At 49.9% G+C, this 18,755-nt stretch overlaps 1 protein-coding gene across 6 annotated transcripts in view; it reads left to right on the top strand.

Moving 5' to 3' along the window:
* TSPAN14 (tetraspanin 14) overlaps nt 1–14,718 on the top strand; it is a 53,065-nt gene extending 38,347 nt beyond the window's left edge. For all 6 annotated transcript variants that reach the window (XM_016121495.2, XM_016121505.2, XM_036223897.1 and 3 more), the window contains exons 3-9: nt 3,233–3,283; nt 5,095–5,241; nt 6,776–6,946; nt 8,843–8,968; nt 10,118–10,162; nt 11,591–11,710; nt 12,822–14,718. In XM_016121495.2, coding sequence (XP_015976981.1) covers nt 3,233–3,283; nt 5,095–5,241; nt 6,776–6,946; nt 8,843–8,968; nt 10,118–10,162; nt 11,591–11,710; nt 12,822–12,893 — 732 coding nt within the window. In that variant the 3' untranslated portion in view covers nt 12,894–14,718. The remainder of the gene's footprint in view (nt 1–3,232; nt 3,284–5,094; nt 5,242–6,775; nt 6,947–8,842; nt 8,969–10,117; nt 10,163–11,590; nt 11,711–12,821) is intronic.
* Nucleotides 14,719–18,755: the final 4,037 nt, after the last annotated feature.

Genomic DNA, 18,755 nt, shown 5'->3' with positions numbered 1-18,755 from the left:
TCCAGTGGGAGCAGAGTGAAGCTGGCGAGTGTCTCGGCTTGTTCATGGGCCTGTTGTGTGCTCCCAGACAGGTCACTTCCCCTGTCTGGTCCTTCGTCAGTCCTTGTCTCGAAAACAAGTGGTCCCCAAGTTTTTGCCCGGAGCTGGTATTCATTGAACCCATGATCTGACATGTGACCCTATAGTTCCTGTCTTTTCTGGTGCAAGTTAACTTTAGTTCTTCCTTTAAAACAGAATGGAAAAAAAATGCAAGCCCTTTCTTAGAGCCCAGTTCTTGTGAAAGAAGGAGAGCTGTGCTTAGTGGTGGGGGGATGGTGGCTCAAGTGGATTGTGATTCAGTGAGCTGTTTCCAGGGAGGAGCAGGAAGGACCATAGGCAAGTACTGCCCTGGTCTCGGAGCACCGGTGACTCACTCGCTTGTGCCTGCTCCGTCCCTATGAGGGATAAGTTTTTGGGATACAATCCACAAAACAGAAAACATCTCTTCCCTCAGAGGGCTTAATTGGGGAAGACACAGTAGACAGGCAGACAGGTCATGTAGTCTAGGGTGAGTGCCAGTGGAAAATCAAGTGGGGAAGGCAGTCAGGTGTCCTGGATGGGGAGCTGTCCACCTAGGACAGTAGAGGAAGGCATCTCCCTCAGGTGAAATTTGAAGAGGTTGGAATGAAATGAGGGAGGAAACCAGGAAGAAATATGGAGGAAGAACACTCTAAGCCGAGGGAGTAGTGTTGAGTTTCTGAGGAGAGTGGTGATTTCAAGAACTAGTGACAATGCCAGGGTGGCCTGGGAGTGGGGTTGGGGTGGGCAGATGGGTAGCAGGTGATGTCGGAGATGTGGGTCAAAGCCTTACCATGTGGGCCCCGTGAGCCGTGGCAAGGAGTTTAAATTTTATTATAGGTGTAGAAGAAAGTTATTGGAGGGTTTGGGGGAGTGGAGTTATCTGATCTATATTTTTAAAGGATTGTTCTAGTTGCTTGAGGAACCAATGAGGAGACGGCAAGGAAGCCCCTAAAGGAGTGGAGCATGGACATGGGAGCAAAGAGTCAGGAAGAAAACTGGCCAAATACACTGCAGATTTTGGTGGTGGAACCAGCAGAGGGTCCTGGTAGAGCGAATGTGGAATTGGAAGGAAAGCGAGGCAGCAGGCGTGAAGTCTAGGCTTTCCGTCTTCAACAAGTGAGCAGACGGATGGTGGCACCACTTGACGAGAAGGGAAGAGCTGGATGGGGGTCGGAGGAGCAAGGCTCCATTTGGGGGCATGTCAAGATCTAAATGTCCTTAGATTTCAAGTGGACAAGTCAAGTAGACATTAGGGTGTTTGATTCGGGAGCAGCTGTGGCTGGTGATTTGGATTTGTGAGTCTGCAGTGTTCAGTATAGGTAGAATTTAAAGACATGTGAATTTTGAGATCATTTGGAGGGCTCAGGAGAGGATGGGGTCCAGGACTGAGCAGTGAGGTTCACCACATTTAGAGGACTCTGAAGGAGGAGGACGAACCAAGAGACAGGACTGAGAAGGAGTGACAGGAAGGGTGGAAGACAACTGTAAGTGTGTGCTCTGTGGCCCCAAAACTGAGTGCCTTGGTAGAGAAGGGAATGACTGGCTGTGTCGGATGAGTTCAGATAAGCTGAGGAAAAGGACTTGACCTCCACCTTTGGCAAGAGGGAGTAAGTCATCAGGGTCCTTGAGGAATGATGGGGAGGGAAGCCTGCAGGATACACTGGGCAGTGACTGGCCACCTGGCTTGCTTACTACATAGTCTGAGACCCTAGGGAGAGGAAGTGGACATGCATCCACTAGTTAATTCCTGAGAACTGAAAAGAAGACAGTCAGTGGGTGTGGTGGGAAGGGTCCCGCATGGGACTCCTGCCTGTGTGGCACAGTGCTGGCTCCAGTGCTTGAGACAATGCCTGGCACTTAAGATGTACTCAGGGTTTGTTGAATGAATGAGAGTGAATGAATTAAACAGAGACTTGGCATCTGGACACTTCTCCGCCACTGCTTGGCATTTGGATCTTGGCCCTTTGAAGCCTGTGTTCTGCTTTGTCAAACAGGAATAGGATCCTGGCAGGGCATCTTCACTTGGTGTCTACAGGATGTGCGGGAACCAGCAATGAGAAGTCTGTGAAATTCCATTCAAAATATTGGGCATGTACATATTTTTTGAAAGTGGTCTGTGTTGCGAAAGAGGTTCACAACTCCCAGGGCTTTTTTAAAAGGGCCTTCCCTTCCCACTCCAGCCATCTGGAGCTCGCAGTGAATAAAGTAGGTGGGAGTGTCCTGAAGCCTGAGAACACACTTAGGAAGGTTGAGAGCCATAGTGACATAAAGCCCCATTATTTATCATGAGGTACTTGATAAAGGGCAGCTAAATGCTAGCAGGGTATAAAGTAGTTCAACAGAAAAACAGAAGGCCGTGTAATTTGCAGAGACCATGACACGTTTTGCTTTATGGAAAAATCCTTCTTCATTCAGGAATCTGACGTATTGGGGGGTGGGGGGTGGGGGTGCGCATGAGGCAGCTTAGCCCCAGTGGCTTCTCGTGGGTGGGAAGTCAGAGTCACAGGGTGCTACTTTTCTGGAGTGAGCACATTGCTTAGCACAGATCTATTTTAATTTAATAACTAATAACCCAGCATACCCTGAGCATAGGCATGCCCTTTGTAGAGTATAGGTGCCATGGGGTAGAGATTCAGCCCTGGCCAGCTACTTGTCTTTGCTTGGATCTGTCTCCAGGACTGGAGGCCTGAGGCGTGTGGCAGAGATGGTGCTAGGCTGTGTGCCCCCGACAGTAGTGCCTTATTCTATGCAGAGCCTCAGCTGTACGGGACAGCCATCACAAGGAGCGATGTCTTCTTATACATCAGACCGTGCATTGAAAGAACTTGGGAGGCTTGTGGAACAGAGAGGAAACAAGGCATGGCCTGATGTCTCTGACTCCATAGTCTTCCCAGGACAATGTGCTCTGAGATCTGCATGGGGCTGGGTGGGATTGAAAGAGTAAAGGTTTGTTAGGCATGGATTATCTAAAGAGCTTCATTGTTCCTTTGTTTGGGAGTACAGACCCTGTCATCTACAGGGACCAAGGGGCCGCATTGCCTCTGTTCCACCCAGAGTGGACATGAGCCATTGACTAGCAATATGGACCCTCCTCTGAGAAGCAGGTTCATGGTGCTGGTTTCTAGCTTAACTGTTATTTCCTTTCTCTACCCCTCTCCCCATCCTTGCTTAGTTGGCTGGAGTTGCCTTCCTTGGAGCCGGACTGTGGGCATGGAGCGAAAAGGTAGGTATAACTCTGACTAGGAACCTGAGCACCAGATAGCCAGAACCAGGTTTGTTCAGCTTTAATTGTCTCTACATCCAGTCTTCTCCCTGACAAGCATTTCTTGTGCAAGGTCCTGATTTGTAGTCATTAATCTTTCTAGAGCCAGTCCTTGGAAATAGTTATTGAACTTATTGTGAAAGCTCATGGGGTCCTGTGGCTGGCTCTGCTTCATCATGCTAGCATTGCCGCTGGAGGCCGGAGCTAGGTCGGCTGGGTGTTTGAGCTCCTGAGCTCCGTGAGTGTGGAGAGCCCTATTTTCTGTCCCTAGAAACTCTAAGTTGGCCTGGGGCTTGTCTGCAGCTTTGTGCACAGCAGGCCTGGGGCCACCTTCCTGACCCTGTCCGTGCTTCTGGGAGCAAGTGTGTCCTTGTGTTTATTCCTAAAGCTCTTGTCCTTGCCCACAGGAAAAAAAAACAAAACCCCCGAGTTTGGCAACAGGGCTCTTATATGCCCTTGGCCACCCTGTGGGGCAGGGGTGGGTCTTTATGTCCCTCTACACCTCCTTTTCCAGACTGTGGAGGAGAGGTGAGGAGGAGAGACCAGGCTCTTACTGTCTAGAAGGGCAAAAGGCAGTTGAAACCCTTGGAAGGGTACTAGATTGGCTGTGGGCAGGGTAGAGCTATGGTGCCACCTTTTACTCTGTGGGTGGGTGGGTGCTGGGTGGTGAAGGCTGAACAGAGCCCTTACTACAGGGAAGGAGGGGGAGGGAGAGGAGTAAGGTCCAGCAGGTCTGGCAGGAAACTGTGAAACTAAAGCTTCCTCTTGAGCCTCGGGCCCAGGGGTTCTCTTTCTTCAGTGGAACTTCAAAAAGAGGAGGCAGGAGTATGTAAATCTGTGGACTTTCTTGCCATGGCCTTAGTAACTGGATAAGACCCGTTTGGACACCTTCAAGGTGGCCTGTGAACCCCTCCCTAAAGAGTACCATGTCCCTTCGCCCTAGTGACCTAGAAGCATGTGCAATTCATGACTCACAGCGCCACCGTGTGGCCACCTCCAGAATAGCAGCAGCTAAACCAACAGCCCTGAGCTTAGGCCTGGCCACCCAACTGCCTGGTCCCAGCTGGGTAGCCTAGTCCAGCTGCTCTTTCTCCTCCCTCATTCGAATCTCTGTCAATTTCAGTTGCAATTAGCCACATGTGCCTATTTATATTTAAATTAATTTAAATGAAATACAAGATAAAATTCTGTTCCTCAGTTCCACTAGCCACAGTTCAGGTGCTCAGTAGCGCATGTAACCAGTGGCTACCATTTTCGATGGTGCAGATATAGAATACCACCATCATCACAAAAAGTTTTATGGACAGGGCTGCTTTTATGTGCCCTTGCTGGGTGTGTTTTCCACGAGTGTTCATAGTGAAGCCATTTTCATCTCAGGATGGTGATATTCTCCATGAACTTAACTGAGTGCAAAGTCAGTCACCAGATATGCAGAGGCTAGAGTGAGTGTATGGCCACAGGGTGCCTTGACCGCAGGTCACAGGGCCCCTCAGAAACCCCCTCCACTCCAGGCCTGTTGTAGATACCCTGCAGGCTTCAAAAGAAACATGAGGTCTGCCTGGGGGCTGAGGTGGTTAAGGATCTGCTGGCGAAGTGGCCTCTTGGGGGGCAAGAGGCAAAGGCCACACTCTTGCCTGCCTTTTCAGTGAGATGACTGAGCCTCACAAGGCAGGTCCCTGTCCTCAGTTTAGTTCTGGACACAGCCTAGCCCCTCAGGGCACCCTTGATTCTCTTTGAGGCTGATCTTACCCTGTTTTCTCTGCTCCTTTCAGGGGGTGCTGTCAGACCTCACCAAAGTGACGCGACTGCATGGAATCGACCCTGTGGTGCTGGTCCTGATAGTGGGCGTGGTGATGTTCACACTGGGGTTTGCTGGCTGTGTGGGGGCCCTGCGGGAGAACATCTGCCTGCTCAAGTTTGTGAGTGGCCCCAGGGATGGAGTGGGAAGAGACAGGGAGGTAGAGGGGTGGGCTCTGCAAGGCAGGCTTATACCTTATCTGGTCAGAACAGATACTAGCTCTTATAAGCCTTGCTGGGGCCCAGCGGTAAGAGGATGGGGCAGTCTTTGTACCCTGCTGCTCTACCAGATGGGAAGATTTCAAGAAACAGTCAGCTGAGCTAGTTTCTCATCCCTGGAGAAAGAAAAGTTGGCCCCTCTGTTTTTCAGCTCCCAGTGGGAGGAGTCAGCTGCTCAAAGGCCAGGTCCTTCCCTCCTGCTCCCCCCCCCCCCCAACAACCCCCATTTTAGCTTTCCTCCCTAGTTCTAAAGGAATTGTTTGTTTGCTACTCACTTTTGCCCTTCCTGGCTAAGATCAAAAGATGTTGTCAGTAACATTAGGAAATCATTTCCCTCCTCCAGGGTGTGTTGGATGTGCAGTGCAGAATTCTTAATTTGCTGGCAGAACTGCGAGTTACCAAGAGTTTATTTTTATATTTAGATACACATTCATTTTGAAATGTTTTCAGTTAAGATTAAGTAGCACCTGATGGAGAAAACCTAATCGTGTTTTCAGTATATTATTTGTTGAATTTATTAGAGCAAGCTTTCTCTTTCCTGGGCTTAACTTAAAAAGCAAAACAGGTAGCTTTTTTTCTAATATTTTGTCTCTTAAAAATTTTTATGTTTAATATTGCTTCTAAGTGAATGGCGATTCCACTTTGGAGGGCCTTGTGTGTGTTTGTATATGTGTGTGCACATGTGTGTTATCCTGTCTTAGGCTGCTGTATGGCTAGTGATAATGGCAGTGGGAACACACCTCTGCAGACCAGAAGTCTGTCTCCGCGGGAGGGAAGCGTGGACTTCTGGCTGTGTGGGCCCTTGCAGAATGCCACCACTACTGTGGCCAGGGGCAGCCATGCTTCTGGAGAGTGCTTTGTGCAGTTGACTATCATATACACCCAGAGCAGGCACTAACAACATTGATGACTCTGGAGTTGTACAGAGCCTTGCCAGGGAACTCAGGTCATGCGTGAGTTAGGTGACCTCGGGCAAGCTATATGTCTGAGTGAGCCTCAGTTTCCTTGTCTTGAAGTAGGGGTGATAGGTTAGATTTCTAGCAACTGGAGGGTTGTGTGCGTGAGCAGAGTGCTCAGACAGTATGTCTGGGGCACAGGCTCTGCCCTGAGGAGCTGAGAGCCTGGTGCTGCCCTTCATTCCCGACTTGGGGTTTCCTCCTTGTTGGTGGGGGGAGGAGGCACATTGGAGGACATGATCGATATATTGGTTTGGAGTTTTCTTGTACTTTCACTCATTTGACTCTTAAACCAGCAATACAGTGGTATGGATAGGAATGAATATCTCCATTTTACAGATGAGGTGGAGTTGCCCAGAGTCACCCAGCTAATGATTCAGTGTTCCAGGGCACCGATGTGAGTCTGGGGTCAGACCAGGGTGTGCGTCTGGCCGGGAGGCTGGAGGTGTGCTGACCCCGACTCCCGTCCCCTCCCCTGCAGTTCTGCGGTGCCATTGTTCTCATCTTCTTCCTGGAGCTGGCCGTGGCTGTGCTCGCCTTCTTATTCCAGGATTGGGTGAGGGATCGGTTCCGGGAGTTCTTTGAGAGCAACATCAGATCCTACCGGGACGACATTGACCTGCAGAACCTCATCGACTCCCTTCAGAAAGCCGTGAGTACCACCGGCGGCGACACCCTGATAGAGCGCGTATTTTCCTGGTGTGAGTCTGTGTGTGTTGCTCAGGAGGCAGGCTCGTGGGAACACGGGGCGTGGAGGCCATGCAGGGGCCACTTCCGCCGCTGGTCAGTGTAGCTTTGCCAGCTCCTGGTTGCCTCCGCGTGCCCTCCCTCCATTTGAATTGTGCAGGCGAGTTCAGCTATCTCCGGGGCCACCCTCCCCCAGGAGCCCAGTCCTCTCCTCCCCCTGCGGGGCCCAGACCTCTCCAGCCCTGGCCACGAAGGCGCTGTAGTCCCCAGGGCACTGTGGGTACAAAAGGGCAGGGCTCTTCCTCCCCAGGCGCATGACTCACTGTCTGAAGCTATTCCTGTCTCCTTCCTTTTTGAGACCTTTTCCTCTGTCCTGTTTGAGAGGGCAGAGCTGCCTGGAGGAAGCTTCCTCAGATGCAGAGGAATGTAACCTCCCTGGAACATGCCCCTTGGGGTTTGTCTAAGCAGGCCCAGGCTGTGACCTTTTCTCCAGCTGGCCTCTGTGCCCCCTGTGTGTGGCCGCACCTAGAGGCTTGGACCACAGCCACTCCCTCCAAACTCCCACCCCAGAGGAACCCACCTGTGCAAGGCTCTTGTTTGATTGGTGCTCTGCCAGAAAAGCTAGCTTCCTCAGGAACATTTTATATGGAACACTTTGGTTCTGAGAAGAAAGTAAATTAGAAAACATTAAAAATAACTATGGTCTGCTGTCATTCTTAACCGAAACTTGTTTACCCTTATTTCATGTATCATTGAATCCAGCAAAACCTATTCGTGTGACCAGCAAGCTTTCCTAAGTTGTTAACCGTGACCCGTGTTAGTCTGCGAGTCACTAAGTCCCAGCCATTTTCTAATGTCCCCCACTGTGCCGTTCCTGTTCAGGGCTGCCATCCTCTGTCTTCATTTTCACATCGTCCTGGGTTTGCTGGTGTCAAGCATGGTGGGCGGCTCCTCCCTAGTGGTTTTCTCCATTGCCTTCTCTTCCTTTTAAAAATAGAATTTTCCAGAGGGTATCAGTAAATTACAGAGCTTCCTCATGGTGAGATATTAGGTAATCAATCGTTAGAGCAGCTGGAATCGGGGAGGGGAGAGGGTGGGGGAGATGGGGTTTTACCTTAGAAATAAAATCCCCAGAAGTCCTGGTTGCACATTTGTTGCAGTTATGGCCATAACCATGTCAGCTGTAAGGACAAGTGGAAGAATGAAATCTGCTCTTGGTTTGGGGTGCCATTAACTTCACAGGGCTGCTTTCCGTGTGTTTGGTTTTACTCTTTTTTTTTTTTAGACGAATGGGGGGTTTTCTCTGCAGCTAGACCAGATAGTGGAAGTGACAGGAAGAGGAGGGCAGAGCTTTGATTACGTTTCAATTCACCCCAGTTGTAACTGAGCCACTGTCTTTTTGTAAAGAAAAATGGTGGGTGAGACCACCTTGGAAATTTCTCGGGGCGGAAGACATGCTCCCCATGAGATGTTCTCTTGGGGGTAGTAGAGGACCATATCAGGGGTGCCAAGGGGCCTCAGGACAGCGAGACATGCTCTGGGCTAGGAGGGAGGGCAGTGAAACTCCAGGCTGACAAGGGACTGGAGCTCCTCTTTGCTAAGTCCAGGGTGCCGCGGAGCTGATCCTGTGTGTTGGACCCAGGAGGTGTCATGGCCACAGTTTCCTTTGTAGAAGGCGACCTGACACGTTGTTCAGCATTTTTGTGTATGTGGGGAAGTCAGTGGGGCAGTCCTCCATTTTCCGTGTGGGAGATGGAGGCACACTTAATGTCACATCCCCCAGACTGACATGACACCCTAGGCTGGGCAGCCACAGCCCTGGCTCGGAGACCCTGATGGTTCTCGGCTTTTGTGATTATAGAACCAGTGTTGTGGGGCATATGGCCCCGAAGACTGGGACCTCAATGTCTACTTTAACTGCAGTGGTGCCAGCTACAGCCGTGAGAAATGTGGGGTGCCCTTCTCCTGCTGTGTGCCGGACCCCGCGGTGAGTCACTCTGCGCCTGGCGCTCGGAGCACTTCTTGACTGGGGGCTCTGGGCCCCTTCTCTTCTGCAGGCGGAATGAGTGCCCTGCTCACCCGCATGCACTGCCCCAAGGCTCCTGCAGCTCTGGAATTATCCACAGATAAGTTCTGGGAACATTTCTGCATGGTCCACACCAGCTCTAGTGTTCTGGGTGCAGCAGGAGGAGAACAATATTATTCGAGAGGCTCCCCCTCTGGTGCCTGGACACCATGCTATGAATGCAGTGAGCCCTGGTTTGCCCTCTTCACTCTCCTTTCTCTGGAGCAAATGCCCAGTTCTTAGACGCCCATAGGGTGGTGGGGTATGTCACCACCTGGAGAATTCCGCTCTGTTTTTTCTTCTCCTGTTTTTATTCTCAGTCCACAGCCCAGGTCTTTGGGTTCCAGAAACTGAGCTCCTGAGTGTTTGCCTGACCTGAGCCTCAGCAGAACTGTGCCCCTTACAGAACTTGGTGCAGTTACACAGGCCCGATGCTGGGCCACAGGGCTCCGAGCAGCCGGGGCATCATATCTGTTGGATGAGTTCCCCAGCCCAGGAGAGCTTGGGTTTGCTGAGGTTGCATAGCTGGTGTATGAGGTCTCCACTGTGACTATGAAATACTGAGCAAGTGTAACTTTTACCTCTCAGCACAGGGATTGGCACATTATGACCCATGGGCAGATATGGCCTGCTACCTGTTTCTGTGTATCCTTCTAGCCTGGAACAGTTTCAGCCATTTTTAAATGGTTGAAAATAAAAGAAGGATAATATTTTGTGACATGAAAATTATATGAAATTCCGATCTCAGTGTCCATAATCAAGTTTTACTATAATACAGATGTGCCTGTTCGTTTCCATGTTGTTGCCGGCTACTTTCTTGCTCCCACAGCAGACAGAGCTGCACAGTTGCTACATAGATGAGTCTGAAATATTTATATTCCAGCCCTTCAACAGAAAATGTGCCGACTCTGTCCTAGCATGAAAGGTTAGTCGGCAAGGTGATTGAAGGACATGAGCTATAATGGAGTTTGTAGAGGTATTTGCTGGTGCCTGGTTGTGACTTTTCTAGGGCCTTCTACCATCATTTTCTCAGGGGAATGAAATGACTAATTTTTTCTGTTTTTCTTACAGCAAAAAGTTGTGAACACACAATGTGGATATGATGTAAGGACTCAGGTGAGAGCCCTAACACATATAACTGAATTCTTTAGGTTTATTCCCTGTGGTCCAACTTCCTTATTTAGCACAAGTGCAAACTGGAATGGGGTTACTAAGGGAGGTTAAGCTTAAAGGTGCCACCTGAGCTGGGAGCAAGGCGAACAGCAGCTCACTGCCACGCACGCTCCCTGCCTGAGCTGGCAAGACCCACGGGAACAGTGATGTATGTTATTTCGGGCCCTTGTGAACTATAGTTGGCAGAACCTTGCAGTTGCTACATTAGTGGAAGGCGGTCAGGTGAAAGTTTTGGGGGATAAAGACCACATTTTTAAGAGGTCCTTGGAACCTGAGGATGAAGCTTCAGGAGCTTGCGACTTGACCCAGCAGCCATATGGAGGCAGTGGTGACAGCAAGGAGGGAGACAGGTCTTGGAAGGAGCAGGGTCAGCCCTCTAGGGCTTTGTTCAGATGTGTACTTGGAAGTGAGAAGAAGCGAGTCCCACCCCAGTCCTTGCTCTGGTGGCCTTTGGTGATATAGCTGACCATACTGAAGGAGTGGGACCTTGGGGAATCTACAGACAACTCTCTTCTTGGCCGTGGACACTGCAGATGTGCACGTCTGGTCTGAGAACCCTGAAGTCCTTCTGCAGTGACCTCCAATCACAGGGAAGGGCCTGTATCAATAGCAGCTTCTCCAGTTACAAATTTAATTGCCACTCATATTAGTTACTAGAGCTGCCATAACAGTGCCACAGACTGTGTGGCTTACATTATAGAAATTTGTTTTTTCAGTATCATTTTGGACGTTCAAAGTTCAAGATCAAGGTGCTGGCAGGATTGACGCTTCTTTCCTAGTCTTGTAAATGGCTGCCTTCTCCTTATGCTCTCACGTGGTCTTCCCTCAGTGTCTGTCGGTGCCCTAATCTCCTCTTTCTTATTGGGCCACCAGTCATATTGCATTAGGGCCCTCCCCACTGACCTCAAGTTAGTATTGGGAGTTAGGCCTTCAACATTGAATTTTAGAAGGACACAATTCAGCCCTAACACCACTAAAGTGAATTAATGTTCTGTCAGTGTTGCTACAGATGAGGTTGATGGGTAAGGAGTGAGGCTGATGGCTGTATATAAGGTGGGTGAGGTGAGGGTGCGGGTGGGGTGTGCATGCTGTGACGAGATTCCCCATGAGCTTACTGAGCCTCCTGTAGGGGTTGAGATCGGAAGGAGCCTGTTAACTTGTGACTGTCCCTGTTGGCTTTGGCCCTGGAGCCAAGCTTATTTGGACTGAGGGACATACTCTGAGAAGCCACTGGAAGACACTAAATGCCCTTCTCCCAGTTTCTCCTCCTTTAAAGGCACATCTTCCTTCTCCAAGCAGTCAGACTCCATCCCCTTTCCCCAGATGTGGGTTGTGGGTCATGTTGCACAAGTTCATCTTTTAATCCTGCAGCTGAAAAGCAAGTGGGACGAGTTCATCTTCACGAAAGGCTGCATCCAGGCACTGGAGGGCTGGCTCCCACGGAATATTTACATTGTGGCTGGTGTCTTCATTGCCATCTCACTGCTGCAGGTCTGGTCCCACTGCCCTTCGCGGTTTCCTTTTCCTTTGAGGGCTGTGCCTGTTCATTTGACATGGTCACATGTAGAAAGATGGTGGTGGCCAAGGGGGCGACAAGGTCTGGGGTGGGTAGGTTGCCTACTCACCAGAAGAACTGACAGGAGAAAGTCAAGACTTCAGTGAGTCAAAGAAACCAGGTGTTTTTCCAGCATGCCCAGAGCTCATAGGGAGAAGCTGGCGGCCCCTGAGCCGCTGCTGGGACAGCTAGACACACCTGCTGTTTGGAAAACGCATCACTTAGAAAACGTTTGACTCTGATCTCACCTTGAAGAGGGGGACTAAGGTGGACCTGCGTCTGCCAGCCAGCCAACCATGCCCTCCCTCCTCCTTCACTCTACAGACATGTTTAGTGATCTCAAAGGAAGGCTGAGAGACAGAAGCATCTAAAAAAGGAAAGAAAAAATTTACATACAAAGTAGGTAAAGGAATCAGACTTCAGAAGATCTAGCTCATCAAACCACAACAAGAATTTAAAGGGAGGGGGGGTGGAAAAAAGCAAAATTCCTAAAGTTTCCAAGTTCACATTAGTCTCTTTCTGACAGAAAAACATCAGTCATCCCACATCATTGTCTGGTTTCTGGTCACCAAGGTCAGGATGGAGCTTTAGCTACTACCAGCACAGTCAGAGTCTGGGATGACCTTGGTTTTATTCTGGAATTCAGATTTACAGGAAACATTCAAGATGTATTATTTTGGGAATCAGAACCAGTCAGGATGACCCTGTTATTTTTAGTTTGACCCTGAGCACAAAGCGTGTCCTCAGCCATGGTACGTGATGTGCATTGTCGTGTTGGAGTCAGGGCAGAATGTTTGTTTGTTTGCCCCTTCAAGGCTCTAGAGACAGAGCAAACTAGACACCCCTGGGACTCACTTTTTACTGGTGGGCCGGTCTTGTTTTGCTATGTACCCAATAATCGCTCTCGCTACACCCTCAGTCTTTGTGGGGTCGCTGTGGGAGTGGCATGTAGGTTGGGGCACCCTGCACCACCTCACCTTCTGAGCCTGCTCCCTCGCTTTGTGTCCCAGCACTGATGGCCACTACCTCTGCTGGCTTTGGTTTCAGATATTTGGCATCTTCCTGGCGCGGACCCTGATTTCGGACATTGAGGCAGTGAAGGCCGGCCATCACTTCTGAGGAGCAGAGATGAGTGAGCAAAGCTGAGCCACACTGTGGAGGCCAGAGCCCTTCACTGTCGTCCACTTTACTTCCAGAGGAGAGAAGCGGACGACCCTAGCCAGAGCCAGCACCCTGTCTTCAGCATCAGTGTGACCTCTTTGATCCTGCTTACTGGTGCTGAAGACCAAGGGGCTCCTTCTTACCTGCAGGAACTTGTGACCAAGTCTGGGGTCTTGCCCAGAGACAGAATATATCTTTAGGTGGGGGTGGTGACTGAGGGACAGATGGCTCCTGTGGCTGCGAGGAGGGCTTGACTTGGCCCTCCTGGAACCCAAGTGTGTCTGCAGGGTGCCCATGTCATCAGTGCTTGCCTGGAGGGCATCCTTGTCTTGTGAGTGGGACAGGGTTAGGGGACCCACAGGCATGGACAAGGCTTCTCCCAGCAGCACAGGGGTGCTGCCTGTATTTGGCGGGAGAGAGGAGCAAGTGGACCTCTGAGGCTGGTGGGGCCTCTGGTATCTACACGAGTTGGGGTGTTTGAAGAATCCTCGGCCATGTCCAGGTGAACTAAGCCTGAGCCAGTGCGTGGACTGGTGCCGAGAAGTACCTGGTCTGCTTCCCTCCTGGCCAACAGCCGCCTCTGGTCTCAGCAGCATTATGCCTGGAAGGCTCGAGGGGACCATTGGCATGGTTCTCTTATTAGAGTGGGCTATCCTTTTCTTAAAGTATGTAAATAGTTTATTTATAGGGGTAAGGATGTTCTCACACAATCTCTTCATTTCCTCTGGCATTCTCTTTTAAGCAGCCTTACACGGTGTCTGAGACTGAAGCCATCCCTTTCAGTTCCCTCAAGTGTCCCTAGGACCAACCCCATCACCTTCTCCTTTCTGTCCCTAACAGCCCAGGTGCACATATGTGTTCCCCTTCCTCTGTGCACCCCCGTTGCACAGACATCCACTACTCTTCCCCAGCTTGGCCTCACTGTCTTCTGGTCTTGGTGCTACTGAAACTGTTTCCCAGAACTTGAATCCTGACTCTCTTATGACTGCGAGGCCAAGGAGCCCCGGCCAGAGACAGCCAGCCCGAAACCTTTGGTCAGGGTTCCTCTCGAGGTCACATGCTAAGGGCCGGCTGGCCGGCCCAACATTGCCTCTCCCTGGGGAGAGAAGCTCTGTGGCCAGGCCCCTGTCCTGAGCTGCAGACCCAGCCTACAGCTATGGAGAAGCTCAGGATATTTTGTTGCTAACGTTCAAGGTGACGCCCCTCTCCCCGACTGAGGTATCTGTGGTCACTATGTCCACCCCTCCTGTCAGGGCTATTCTGAGATTGCTCTTGGAAATGAAGTCTGTCTTGTGTACTGAACCCCCTAGGAATAGCTGGGCGTCTGTGCATCTTTGGCTGGGCTACTTTCTAATGCTTCTCTAGATTTTGTACCAGTTCTGTCCTCATCGTTCAGGGATTGAGTGCTACCTTCACTGACTTGCTGAAGTATACATGCTAATGTGGTATATACTGGTGGATGTTTGTTGATGATGTTATAATTTCTTCTTTCTTCTTTTTTTTTTTTTTTTTTTGTAGACTAGGGGAAGAAGAGTGCTTGTGTTTTTAGGAAGTGTGATGCTTTTCTTTGACTACCAAACTCTTTTATGGAATATATCTTTATATTAATGCTGTTGTTTTGGTGGTTTTTGTTTGGATCACATCAAGAAGGCATTAAGCATCTCAGTAAACTCAGCTGCCAAGGGAACCGTGGGATGGGGGCGGCTTGACACAACAAAGTCAGATGGTAAATGCCATCTATTGTTGGCACAATGTGAAATAAATTTTATCAAGTGATTTTGTAGGTTCTATGAGCCACTTTCAGTTACCCTTTGTATGGAGGTTACAGCTGGCACAAGCTGGCTTGTGACTTATTTATGCCCAACTAGAAGCATAAGGTAGAAAAACTTTGACTTCATAGGCCTGAAGGAAACATTATTTTAGGTTCTCTCTGTCCAGCCCCAAGCAATAGGATCCAGGCAAAAGAGATTGGAAGACACTGGTTTGGAATCTGGGCTGCTGCACAGCTGTGTGTCCTGGAGCTGCTGGCTTCTCTGTGGCAGGGGTTAGTGGCAGTGCCCACCTCGCCCGGTGCCTCCAACCCAGTCTTCCCTGGGGGAGCTGGTGGCCCCAGACCTTCCCTGCTGGTGTGTGATGGCTCATAGATGGCTCCTGCTGTCCCATTTCTCGGGTAGACCTGGTAGATGGATCCCCTGCAAGTCTCATCACAGGTCACAGCTCAGTTCAGGGTAAAGTCTAGCTGTGACTTACAGAGTTGAGTTTGTTTACCTATTAGATTATACAGCTTTTGGACCATTTCTAGCCATCTCATCTGACTCTGAGTAGTTGGATGAGGACAAAAAAGAAGCCTAGGTTTAGGGGTGTGCATACGGCAGTCCCTAACAAATGCACTCGCTACAGAGCCCAGTGCTGTCCTCCGGTTGCTGCCCACCCAGCCTGCCCCGAATCCCCACCCACCCCCCTGTCCTCATACAGGGATAGAGGCCAGTGTGGGAGTCCTGCACTTCCCCTCCTAGTCCCCCATACATACTTTAAGGTTTCAAGGTCTTTCCTTATCCTTCCTATGCCCTCCCGCCCAGCTTTGCTGTATTTTTTCCCCCTATCTCTTCTCCCTCTCAACCCATCACACATATTCTTATTCCAAAAAGTTTTCCTTGGCCCTCTCACTTTCCCCCCTTTCTTTCCCGAGCAGCTTCTTGTCTAGGCTCTCTGCACCCCTCCCCACCACAACACACCACTTTCCTCACTTGACTAAAAGCTGCTCACCCTGGTCACCAAGCTCAGCATCTTTCTTGACCCCTGCAGTATCTAACAGTCTGGACCATCCCTTCCTCAGAATCTTGGCTTCTTTGGCCCAGCAGAGCGGGGAGGCCTCAGCCCAGCAGCAGGGGCCATCTGATCACTTCTTGGCCAGCAGCCTAAGCATGGACTGCAGAGGCACCGAGGGGAAGGGGCTGTTGTTGCAGCAGTCCCAGCAGCCAAGGACCGTCCTGGGAAGGGCCCGCCCAGGCCTCAGGCACTCAGCCTTGTCCCCCAGGGGTAGGTGCCCTCAGCTGTACTGGGTGAGTGGGATGGCTGTGTGACCTTCGTGGGTAGACTTGTCCAGCTCTAGGGTCTGTGTTTACAGGGCCACAGGGTGTTTAAGTCATCTGTGGTGACCTGTCCCCAGCGATAGAGCTCGGTGGAGGTGCTTTTCTGTGCTTGTGTCTGTCATCCAAGGGGATGCTGGCCAACCTTCCAGGCCAGGATGGGCCTGTTGTAGCACTGTTCTCATTCATTTGGGTGCACACTCCAAAATTCCAGAGACCTATATACCTTCAGGGCCTTTTTAGCTCCTTGTAAGTTAGCACAACCTAGCTTTTCTTCCTCAAAGACTGCCAGAAAGGTATATTCATCCTCACAATACTTTTGGGGTCTCCAAGTTACCTCAGAAACCCCAAAGTGAACACGAGATCAAGTACTGTGGTACAAATTTGGTGGGGAGAAGAAAATGAGGGGACATTGAAGTGAATACTTTTCTGGTGAAGTTACCAATTTTAGAGATTCCAGCTTTGGAGAAGGAGGAAGTAAGTATTTCTGACAAAGTTCTGAGATAATTATTTCTTCACTCTGCTTTCTTCCTGTGCTCTGTATTTTATATTTCAGCAGGGGCTTCAAAAGCATGGTTTAATAACCACCAAAATAAATTATCACTTTGGATGATAATTTTATCACCTTGCACTTTTAAACTAGGCTCTCTTTAATTTATAAGTTAAAAGCAATTTAAGCATAGGAGAGTGTAAAGTATGTCTTCTGTTCCCCAGAGGCAACCACCATTAAGTACCCTTCCAGAAAATGTCCATGCGTATTCAGATATCTTATCTTTGTCACGTAAATGAGAATCATATTTTATATAGTATTCTACAATTAATTTTGCTTAATGTACCTCAGAACTATTTCTCCATTGGCTCATACCCATCTATGGTGCATCTTCAGTCACACTATCTGTTGCAGAACTGCCACGAGTGAATGAACCTTGCTCCGTGCAGGGGAGTATGTTTACAGTCCCAGGTAACAGAAACCCAGTTCAAACTGGTCTAAACAATGAGGGGAGGTTTTTGGCTCCTGAAACTGGAAAGTCCGGAGGTGGGGTGAGTTTCAGGGTTGGTTTGATCGGAGTGACTCAGTGATGTCAGCAGGATCTGGTTTCCTTTCTTCTCTCTGCTCTACCTTCCACGGTGTTCCCATCACCCAAGGCGGCGGAAGGGGAGACCCTCCACAGACGACTTCTGGCCTCACTCTGGTGGGGATGGCGTAGGGGTGAAGCCATTGAGGGCAGCCCCCTTTCCCCAAACCCCTGTGCTTGGCCATCGCACTGAAAACGCATGGCAGGGAAAACAAGCTTTTATGGAAGGGGATAAACACTGGGGAGGCTGCCAACAACCTCTGTTACTCTTCTGTGGGTGGATGTTTTACTTGGTGCAGTGTTTTGCTCTTACAAGGGCTTATAAAAACCCCGTGGTATGTTATTTGAATTACTTCCTAGAAGGGTTTGTAAGAAAAACATGTTTTTTAAAGTTCTCCAGCAAGGTGGGCTAATATTGTAATAAGTGAGTACTCAGAGTTGGGGCATGCCTATTGCTGCCAGGCCATGGCTGCTATGTGTGGTGTACGGACTGGCTGTGGCCAAAGGGGTGGTCAGGGCACAGTGATGTCTCTCCAAGGACTACCTTAGTAGCCTGTGGCCTACAACAGCACAGGTTCCACAGGGAGGCTGAGCCAGATGGGCAAGGAAGCCCGAGCTCTCTGCCTATGCTGTGGGAGATGGCTGGTCACCTAGGAACAGTGATTTTGGGTGGCATTCTTATGTGCAGATAAGGACATACACTCGAGATTCAGTGCTATCCCCAAGGTTGCTCAGAGAGTAAGCTGATGAGCCTGGGCAGACACAAACCTGGCATTTGCCAGCCTGGCTATAGCTCTAGGATGTGGCACTTGTGATTCTGGGAGCAGCCTCATCTCACTGAATGGCCTGTTGCCTTGTGATGGGGTGTTGGGGTCAGACAGCCCACTGCCTGATCACTCCACCCTGACGGCTGGTTTGCTTCTGCTACTGGAAGAGGAGACATGTGACATGTGACCCAGGGTAAGCGGGGCGGTTGGGGTGGAGGGGGAGCAGGGAGGTCTTCGCTCTGGGGGAGAGCCTCCCCGGTGGAGAGGAGGACGGGGCTGTGGTGGGATCCTCTATTTCCTCTGTGGTGCCAGGCCGATTCCTTTGCGTTAGGACCTGTGGTGGGGAGTACTAAGCCTGAGTTTGAACTTGGGCTCAAAAACAAAAACAAATAAACAAAAAACACCTTAGTGTCACAGTTTCTTTATTAATAAAGGAGAGATAATTGTCTTTATTGTGCAAAGTTCCTGGGAGCATCACGTGAATGTGGGTGAAAGAGCTTGATAAATCTGAAAGGAGCTATTGAGTCCCCAGTCACTCACCAGCCTTCCTGGCCTCTGACAAGTTATTTAACCTCTTTAAACCCTTTATGTAAAATGAGGAAAACAATCCCCCACATGGAGTTTTAAGGATTAAATGAGATGAAGTGGGTGAACTGTTTTAATATAGACACCCCTAACCTTATTGCTAATATAATTATTGAAGAGGTTTTATCAGTTAACCCATAGTCCCCACCAGGCTGAGCTGCCTGGGTTTCATGTGACACAGCTCAAACTCCCAGTCAGGCTGAAATGAAACGACTGACTTCCCTATCCTTTTAGGAACAAGGCCTTGAGGTCTATGGGGAGCATTTGGAGTTCAAGAGCTGTTTACTTTCTGTGGCATAGGGG

Source organism: Rousettus aegyptiacus, unplaced genomic scaffold, assembly GCF_014176215.1.
Source record: "Rousettus aegyptiacus isolate mRouAeg1 unplaced genomic scaffold, mRouAeg1.p scaffold_m13_p_6, whole genome shotgun sequence".
NCBI classification, from domain to species: Eukaryota; Metazoa; Chordata; class Mammalia; order Chiroptera; family Pteropodidae; genus Rousettus; species Rousettus aegyptiacus.
The sequence above is the reverse complement of the archived record's forward strand: the minus strand, read 5'-3'. Positions and strand labels throughout refer to the sequence as shown.